The sequence below is a fragment of the Acanthisitta chloris genome, unplaced genomic scaffold, assembly GCF_000695815.1.
Source record: "Acanthisitta chloris isolate BGI_N310 unplaced genomic scaffold, ASM69581v1 scaffold27650, whole genome shotgun sequence".
In the NCBI taxonomy this organism is placed as follows: Eukaryota; Metazoa; Chordata; class Aves; order Passeriformes; family Acanthisittidae; genus Acanthisitta; species Acanthisitta chloris.
Window position 1 is genome coordinate 21,324 of NW_008653743.1, and position 9,623 is coordinate 30,946.

Genomic DNA, 9,623 nt, shown 5'->3' on the forward strand with positions numbered 1-9,623 from the left:
CCTCAGCTGGGTGTGGTGAGAAATCCTCTGTCCTCTCCATCCCGTCATGCTCATGACCTCACCCCCAGAGGCTGATAAAACAAGGAAAAACAGGCTTTTTGTTTTCTAGGCTGGAAAAACAAACAGTTTGCAGCCTGGACACATCTCCTCACAGGCAATGTCACCTTGGGGGAGCCTGACAGTGCAGAGAGGGAAGGGGAGCATGGTCAGAGCTGGTGAGAAATCCTCTGTCCTCTCCATCCCGTCATGCTCATGACCTCACCCCCAGAGGCTGATAAAACAAGGAAAAACAGGCTTTTTGTTTTCTAGGCTGGAAAAACAAACAGTTTGCAGCCTGGACACATCTCCTCACAGGCAATGTCACCTTGGGGGAGCCTGACAGTGCAGAGAGGGAAGGGGAGCATGGTCAGAGCCTTGCAGCCTGTCTGGGAGGGTTTGATGCTGTGCATCCCTCCCTGCAGCTCAGCCTCTCCTTGGCTGTGGTGGCTGCTCAGCAGCAGAGGCAGAGGTGGGAGAGATCCCTTGGGTTAGGGAGAGCCCTGGCTGAGCTCTGTGCAGTGTCTGACATCCCTGACAAGAGCATCAGCATCTCCACAGCCTTGGGGATGGCAAACTTTCTCTGTGGCTGCTCCAGCTTCACATTCAGGCTGAAGGCAGAGATGCTCCTTCCTTTCCTCCTGGATTTCCCATGCAGATTCTTCTCCATACTTCAGTTTTTCAGAGGTATCAGGTCTGGATGTCTCCCATATGCTTTGGTAAGAGCTGGTGACATCCAGCAAAGCTCCTACCTGTGCCAAGGCTTTACCCCCAAACATCTCATACCTGCTCTGCCCTCCCAGGCCAGATAAGGTTCAGTCTCTGGGCTGCAAAGGTAACTCCCATAACTCAGAGGCAGATGTGGCCTTGGAAGCACAAGTGATGCTGAGGGGGAGGAAGGAGAATGAATAAGCCAAGATCTGAGTGCAGCTGTGCCACGTGAGTGCAGCACAGCCTTGAGAGGAAGAGCTCACACTTAGCAAAGTAATTAAAAGTTCTAAGTCAGGCAAGCAGCGGAGGCTTCTGGCCCCTTTCCTTGGGAGATCAAAGCTTGTTTTGGCAGAGGCAGTGTTTAAGTGTGTTTATGAAGAGGCAGGAGCTCGTCAGAGGCAGCTCTGTCTCAGCCTCGCTCGCTTTGATATCCCATGCAGTGGCAGAGCTCCCTGGGACCCACATGAAATGCTGAGCAGAATCAAACAGGCTCTCACGTTTGCACACCCACAGCTTCACGTTTCCCCCCCTGAGAGCACTCAGCAGGGTCCTCCAAGCCCAGGGGCAAGCAGAGCCCTGTGGGAGCATCTCTGCTGGACTGGGAAACTCAGGCTGGGCTGGGCTGGCACATCCCCTGCCTACCCTGGCCCCAGGGCAGCCAAACACCTTGCCCTTCCTCTCTGCAAGTCTTCTGTGTATTTTACCTGCTTTTTTTTCCATCCCCTTTGGATGCACCAGGGTGTTGATTTACCTCTGGCTTTATATTTAATGTTCACAGAGATGAGGAGGTTGATTTGCTGGGGGGTTATTGGTTTAGAGAGAGGCAGTGCTGCTGGTTTGCACCTTTTACTGAGCTTTGGGTTTATTTACCTATAGGAACCAGCACAAAGTCACCCAATCATTTAAACTATATTGAAACTGGCTGAATAGTCCAGTCGATAGTCCAACTATCATTATCAACCCAACTCTTTAGTTGGACTCTATTCAGTCAGATTTTAAATGGCTTGGTTTTTAGGTTTTTTTGCAGGTAATTTACTTAGGAAACGAGGAGGCTAAAAAGATTTAATGCAGTTTCATTGATTACTTTCATAGCTGTGGTTAGTTCAGGGTTTGTTTCCTAACTGTTTCTGTACAAATGGATGGAAAGGAACAAGGAGCAGAGTCCTGCAGTGATCATGGGAGAAGGGATGACTGTGCCTACTTCTTGCCTGTGTGCCCAAAACCTCCTGGCAGTGTTTCCACTGCTCCCAAGCCCAGTGGCATGGGCTGAGCCCATCCCTGAGGTGTGGGTTGTCTCTCCAGCACACCCTGCACCCTCAGCTCACAGGTTCCCAGTGCCCATGGCACAAACCCACATCTTTTCCCAGGTCACTTGCCTGCCACCTCTCATCCATCAGCTGAGCAAACTGCAGCCAGGTCCCAGCCCTGCTCAGCACCCCGTGCAAACCAACCCTCCCTCTCCAGTCCTCAGCCATGAGATCATCGCTGGCTGCCTGAGCACATTGGGATCTGCATTAGGCAGAGCAGGGGATTGTCTCTGTACAGCCCTGGCCAAGGGCTCAGCCTGGGGCATCACAGCTCCTCCCTGGGGAGTTTCCCTGCTGCAATGTTCCTCTTTGCTCTGGGGAAATGTCCCCAGGGTGCCTGGAGGACACTGGGGCTTTGTGGCAGTGCCTTGGACCCTGCAGAGGTAACTTGCTGCAAAGTTAGAAGGGAGAGAACTGTGGGACCACTGGGGAGGGGATGGGACAGCTCTCCCTGCTTGGCCCCACACCTTTCCCCAGGGAGGTGCATCCTTCCCTTGGGGAGGTGATTCTCCAACCCAGCACACCCAGTCAGTGCAGCATCCTCTGTCCCAGCACAACCAGTTAGTGTTGCCTCCTCCCCCTTGGGAGCAGCATCCCTGGGAATCAGGGGAATCCACTTCACTTGGGGTCCAAGTGACCTGCACTGAACTCAGTCAGGGTTTGGCTGTGCCTCTGTCTGAGTCTCTGCGTGTGCCAGAATGTTCCTTCTGACCAGCTGTTAATTACAGAGTGAGGAGCTTTAAGTGCAAGCCTCAAACTGGACCAGAAGGAGCTCAATGGCTTATTTTGTTCTCATTTTTTTGCTCCTTTCAGGGTTTCTCAGGCTCAGTGAGGCTTCACACCTGGAGTCCCAAGAGAAGAGCTCTTTTTCTGAGCTGCTTTGCTTTTCAAGAGAGCTCTTGTGCTTCTCAGGGCTGTGTGCCTGGCTGGGGGCAGCAGTTTGGGACAGGAGAGCCTGGAGTGGTTTGTTTTGCAAGAAGAGATTCTGCAGCCTTTAATCCCAAGCATCTTCTGAGAAATGCTCATATCCTTGTGGGGAAGGAGCCTTGATGCCTGTTAGTTTTGGTGGTTCTGGGGCTAGATGAGGTGTGTGTGTGTGTGTAAACTCCCTGAAGGCAAAGCTCTTCCTATTTTCCTTCTGTATGGATGTGGCATAGGGAATCCAGAGCCATGGGCAGGTACCTTAGTGTTCCTCAAGTGCAGCTCATGTTTTGTCTAATGTCTGGGAAGATAAGGATGGGATGTTAAGGTGAATCTTCCCCCTGCAAAAGCCTGTGGTGCTGCTGGAGAAGGGCTGAGTGTTGGATTGGGATGTGGAAGATCTGGGTGGGAAGCAATTCCTCTCTCTGCATCCTCCTCCATCTCTCAGAGACCTTAGGGTTGCCCAAGTGTTTTGGAGGTGCTGCAGAGCAGAGCCACGTGGGTGGTGATGCACTAGGAGCACAAAGCAGGAATTCCCTCTGCCTCCTGGATATAGAGAAGGAACAAGATTTTCCCATCTCTGCCTGTTCCTGCACTGCACTCACTCCCTTTCCTCCTATTTTCAGTTTGTTTCTTAGTACACTGTCTTTGCCAAGCATCATCTAAACCTGTTTTTCTTGATGAAGCTAAAAAGTTAAAGGAAAAAGCAGGACATACCTTTGGCCACTGAATTACATTGTACAACATCTGTGTTAGCAGAAATGACTATAACTTTGAACATCATTGGGAATATTTTGTATGACCAAAACCAATTTTGATGGCTTGCAAGGCCCACATAAATACTGATAATGGATTACAGAGGAATAACTTTTGACAGAAACATTTTCATACATGGTTTGATGAGAAATTTAAGATAGTACATAAAACACTGAGGAAGGTTTGTTGTTCTGCTGCTAGGGAAGGCTTAGGCCTGTTTTTAACACTAGCAAGAATGAAAAGCATCATAGTACAAATTCAGTTTCTACAGGCTAAAACAGGTGGTACTTCTGCCAGCGCTCCAGCAGCTCACTCTCCTTTGTTTTTTTTCCTCAGACCTGGCTCAAGGGCACCTGCAGCTGGGCCAGCTGGGCAGGGACAGCAGCCCCCTGTCCCCTCCAGAGGTGGAAGGGCAGTCCCCGATGTCCGTGCGCTACCGCAGCAACACCCAGCGCCGCTTCTCCATGGAGGCAAGTGCTGCTGCAGCCTGGGCTGGGCAGGAGGGACATGGCACAGCTCTGGTGTCACCTCTCTGCCTGCTGGAACAGCTGGTGTGTGGTTCATGGGGAGCTGGAAGGCTCAGACACAAACCCTGACATCCTCGTGGATGCAGCGACAGAGCTGAGTGGTACCCAACAGAGCCCAGGGCACATCCCCATCCCTTTTCTTTTCCCTGAGGGTCCCACAGATGCTGTCACGTCACTTCACTGTTGATACCAGCTCTAGTTAGAGAGCTCTTCCCCTCGAATGTGTCTGTCCACTCCTCCTTCCATCACCTGCTCCTCTGTCCCTCTCTGCAGGATGTCAGCAAGCGCCTGTCGCTGCCCATGGACATCCGACTGCCCCCCGAGTTCCTGCAGAAGCTGCAGATGGAGAGCCCTGAGTTCCCCAAGCCTCTCAGCAGGATGTCCAGACGAGCCTCCCTCGTAAGTCTCACCCTGCAGAGGGAGCAGTGCCAGGCACAGCATCATCTCCTCATGCACACACAGCAGCTGCAGGTGCCAGTTGCCACCAGTTGTGCCAGTTCTGCTCTGCTCCTGTGTGTCACTGCCCATACCCAACCCTTTCTCCATGCACATCTGAAGGTGAAGGGGCTAGAGGGAGCCTGGGTGGGCTCAGCCTGGAGAAAAGGTTGCCCAGGGAAGTAGTGGATGCCCCAACCCTGGCAGTGTTCAAAGCCAGGCTGGATAGATCCTTGAGTAACCTGCTCTGGTGGGAGGTGTCCCTGCCCATGGTAGGGGGGGTTGGGACTAGATGATGTGTAAGGTCCATTCCAACACCTAAAATTCTAGGATTCTGTGAAAAGGAGGCTCAGGAAGGACCTTTTCACTCTCTACAACTCCCTGCCAGGAGGTGCAGCAGGTGGGGTCAGGCTCTGCTCCCAGGGAACAAGAGGGAACAGCCGCAAGCTGTACCAGGGGAGGTTCAGGTTGGACATCAGGAGGAATTTCTCCCTGGAAAGAGCTGTCAGGCATTGGAATGTGCTGCCCAGGGAGGTGGGGGAGTCACCACCCCTGGAGGTGTCCAAGGAACAACTGATTGTGCCACTCAGTGCTCTGCTCTAGCTGACAAGGTGGGGATGGGGCACAGGTTGGACTTGATGCTCTTGGAAGTCTTTTCCAGCCTCAGTGACTCTGTGATTCCACATCCCTTCCTCATGCACACCTGCACACTGCTCTGCAGCCCCCAGGCCTGCACATCCCTTCCCTCCCCTGTGCACATCCCTGTCCTCCTGGCCTGGCTCCATCCCCATGGGAGGAGGTGGAAATCCTCCTGTGGTTTAGCAAGTGCTGGAGCCTTTGCTAGCTGAAATGCAAATGTGGATAAATAATGAATTAGCCTTGGCATTAGTGTTGGCATTTCAGTTCCTTTGCTGCAGAGCAGCAGCAGAGGTAGGAGCAAACACTCTGTACCCTGTGCCCAACCTGTCTTGCTGCCCAGGAGTGCTCAGTGCTGGCCAGGCACCACAGTGAGGTCTCAGCAGGCAGTTTTGGACCCAACACGCCTGTTAGGAGGAGGGAGGAGGACAGCAGAGCTGGCATTTACCTGCCTGTGCTGTCTGATCAATAAACCAGACCCAGGCAGAGCGATGTGGCATTAATATTCATGGCCCATGAATAAGGCATGTGGCTCTGGGGGTTGTGCAGCACCTCAGATTGCAGCAGCCACTTCAGTTCCCTGCTCAGGGCTTGGCTGTTCCCAGGATGCACAGAGGGTTTGGGGAGTCAATGGAGTTCAAATCCCACTGTGCTCCCTTGGGATTATTTGCTGGGCCAAATGTAGCCTTGAGTTGAGCAAGAAAGCAGCTTCCCAGGCTTGGGAGAGCTTGCTGGGCTGGCACTGCCTTGCCATGGGGTAGATGTGGTGGGCAGGGAGGGCTGAGGGAGCATCCCAGACCTGGGGGTGGTGGTTCTCCCTGGGCACAGTGCTGGGAGCACTTCCAGTGCCTCCCCAGGGTGTTTTTCCCTGCACTGCTGATGGTCATCTGTCCATCCAGCTCCATCTGCTGCTGCTGAGGAGCATGACATGAGCTCTTGGAGCAGGGCTGGGGTTCTTGAGCTGGGCTGGAGGCAGAGGGAGCTGCTGGCCTGGGATCACACCCATGGAACTGTGTTTTGGGGGAGAATAACACCATTTTAGTCAGCTTCAGGAGCAGTGATTTGCTCTGTGCCATGACCCCTGTTCTGCTGGGAATCATCCCTGGCACACGGAGGAGCCAGACAAACCCAGGAGGTGTCTCTGCCCATACAGAAAACTGCAGTTTTGGAGTTGTGCTGGGAGTGACACCTAAATCCCTGGATTTGCAGGGTTCTGCTTCCATCACTGGGTACAGGAGAACAGATCTCAGCAATACATTAAAGAGTTACCATTCCAAGTGGGAAGATATCCCTTTCATGCTTGATTTGAGCAGCACACAGAGGAATGAACAGACTCACAGTGAGACCAGATGTAGGGAAGCACTCATGGAGAGGCTGAACAGGAGCATCCCATGGGGCTTCTCACTCAAAAAATATAAAAAGGGCATTTTGCAAATCCAAGCTCCTGCTCCTGGTGGTGTGGCAGGGAGGTGGGGGGAGAAGGGGACACAGGGGTGGCAGGGAAGGGGAAATTGTGCCAGCTGTGGTACAGAGGCAGGTGCCATCCATTCAGTCAGCTGGGAAGGTTTCCTGATGGATTGTCTGCATGGCTTCTCCAGGAAATGAAGGGACTTGATGCTCTTGGATCAGCAGAGCTGCTGCTTGCCTTGATGGATCTGCCCCAAAGCTGTCCCTGTCCAGTGTCCCTGACCTTCCCCCGGAGGTGAAACCATCCCAGGATGAGATCCCTCCCCAGTGATGTTTTCCTTTCTCTCTTCCAGTCAGATATTGGGTTTGGGAAGCTGGAAACATACGTCAAGCTGGACAAACTGGGAGAGGTGAGTAGCCTATGAAACTCCTGTAGGGAATGAAGTGAAGTTAGAAGGACAACTTGAAGTGCAAAGGTTGCAAAGGGCCAAATTCCTTCCATGTCCTGAACTTTTTAGACCAAGTCTTTCGGTGGAGTTCAGTCCTGCCCCTGTCACTCCTTCCTCCAGATGGTGTGGAGGTATCAGTGTTGTGCCAGCCTGAGATGAGCCCCATGCCTTGTGTTTTCTCTCCCCCCACCCAGGGCACCTATGCCACTGTCTTCAAAGGACGTAGCAAACTGACTGAAAACTTGGTGGCCCTGAAGGAAATCCGCCTGGAGCACGAGGAAGGAGCTCCTTGCACAGCCATAAGGGAAGGTGAGAGCAGGAGATGCTTCTCCCCAGCACAGCCCTCAGGTCCCTGCTGGATTTGGGGCTGGATGTGTGAAATTGTGGGCAGCTCCAGGTCTTGCTGGAGCTCTCTGCTCCCTCCCAATCTGCTCTGTGCTCACCTGACCTTGCAGTGTCTCTGCTGAAGAACCTGAAACATGCCAACATCGTCACCCTGCACGACATCATCCACACCGAGCGCTCCCTCACCCTCGTCTTCGAGTACCTGGTGGGTCTGGGGGAGGTTCTGTGGCAATGGGGGGACACTGACTGCCTATGGGTGGGTGATGGGGCCAAGGGAAGGACCTGACCTGTGCTCCTCCCTGCAGGAAAACGACCTCAAGCAGTACCTGGACAACTGTGGGAACCTGATGAGTGTGCACAATGTGAAGGTGAGGTGATGTCCCCAGGACCCTCTGCTTCTCCCAGCTGAGTCAGGGTGTTGAGGGAGGCTGGAGACTCCTTCTCCTTTCAGTTCTCCCTTGTTACTCTTCTTAGACCTTTTCCAGCCTGTTCTGAAGCTCTACCAGCATTTCCCTGGTCACTGCCACCCTAAATAAAATCACTGTGCTTGCAGACTTTGGTCATCCCTTTTCTGGACCTGAACATTTGTCTGCAGCATGTCTCACCCCAGACCACCTTTGAGGGGTCTTTCCTGACCATCAGTTTGACAGCCCTTGAGGCAGATTCATCTTTGATGCCCATGTCCCTGTGCTAAATGCAAACCCCTTCTCCTCCCTGCAGATCTTCATGTTCCAGCTGCTGCGTGGTCTGGCTTACTGTCATGGGAGAAAGATCCTGCACAGAGACCTCAAACCCCAGAACCTGCTCATCAACGAGAGAGGGGAGCTCAAATTGGCTGATTTTGGTAGGTGAAGCTCTCTGGGGAAGGTAGAGCATTGCAGCTCCTTGATGTCCACCCCTTCCATCCCTCAGGACTAGCCAGAGCCAAGTCAGTCCCTACAAAGACATACTCCAACGAGGTGGTGACGCTGTGGTATCGACCCCCTGATGTCCTACTGGGATCCACTGAGTATTCCACCCCCATTGACATGTGGTGAGTCACAGCTCCACGTGGACCTTCCAGGGCTCTCCAAGACAGTGGGTCAGGCATTGTCATCATGTAGGTGCCCACAGTGTTGGGTACACCAGAGCTTGTGAGGCTCTCCCAGAGCTGTTTCCATGTCCCATGGGGATGTTTATCCTAGAGGTTCTGAGGCTTTCCCAGAGCTGTTTCCATGTCCCATGGGGATATTTATCCTAGAGGTTCTGAGGCTCTCCCAGAGCTGTTTCCATGTCCTGTGGGGATATTTGTCCTAGAGGTTCTGAGGCTCTCCCAGAGCTGTTTCCATGTCCTGTGGGGATATTTGTCCTAGAGGTTCTGAGGCTCTCCCAGAGCTGTTTCCATGTCCTGTGGGGATATTTGTCCTAGAGGTTCTGAGACTCTCCCAGAGCTGTTTCCATGTCCTGTGGGGATATTTGTCCTAGAGGTTCTGAGGCTCTCCCAGAGCTGTTTCCATGTCCTGTGGGGATATTTGTCCTAGAGGTTCTGAGACTCTCCCAGAGCTGTTTCCATGTCCTGTGGGGATATTTGTCCTAGAGGTTCTGAGGCTCTCCCAGAGCTGTTTCCATGTCCTGTGGGATTTCCATGTCCCACGGGGCTGTTTATCCTAGAGGTTCTGAGGCTCTCCCAGAGCTGTTTCCATGTCCCATGGGGCTCAAGGTCTTCAGAGCATCCTACCCACATCAGAGTGAATGTAGAATAGAAGGGACACATCTCTTGGAGCTCTTTTCACTGCTCCAGGAGCCTCATCCCTGGCCAAGGCGTGGTGAGTCCTCCCCAGGTCTTCTCCCTCCTTAATATCAGGATCTCCTGCGCTCTAGGGGTGTCGGGTGTATCCACTACGAGATGGTGACGGGGCGGCCCATGTTCCCAGGCTCCACGGTGAAGGAGGAGCTGCACCTGATCTTCAGGCTGCTGGGTGAGCGCTGTGCTGTGCCTGCATCCCCACGCGAGGGCAGTGCCTGCCTGTGCCAGCGGCTCCGAGCGGCAGGGATGGGTGGGTGGGATGGGATGGGGTGGATAGGGATGGGGTGGATGTGTGTGATGGGATGGG

At 53.2% G+C, this 9,623-nt stretch overlaps 1 protein-coding gene across 1 annotated transcript in view; it reads left to right on the forward strand.

The window, feature by feature from the left end:
* CDK18 (cyclin-dependent kinase 18) overlaps positions 1–9,488 on the forward strand; it is a gene marked incomplete at its 3' end in the record, with an annotated part of 12,242 nt that extends 2,754 nt beyond the window's left edge. The window contains exons 2-10 of the mRNA XM_009082307.1: positions 4,068–4,201; positions 4,532–4,657; positions 7,090–7,146; positions 7,380–7,494; positions 7,641–7,735; positions 7,836–7,898; positions 8,251–8,374; positions 8,443–8,563; positions 9,391–9,488. Of these exons, the coding sequence (XP_009080555.1) occupies positions 4,068–4,201; positions 4,532–4,657; positions 7,090–7,146; positions 7,380–7,494; positions 7,641–7,735; positions 7,836–7,898; positions 8,251–8,374; positions 8,443–8,563; positions 9,391–9,488 (933 nt within the window). The remainder of the gene's footprint in view (positions 1–4,067; positions 4,202–4,531; positions 4,658–7,089; positions 7,147–7,379; positions 7,495–7,640; positions 7,736–7,835; positions 7,899–8,250; positions 8,375–8,442; positions 8,564–9,390) is intronic.
* Positions 9,489–9,623: the final 135 nt, after the last annotated feature.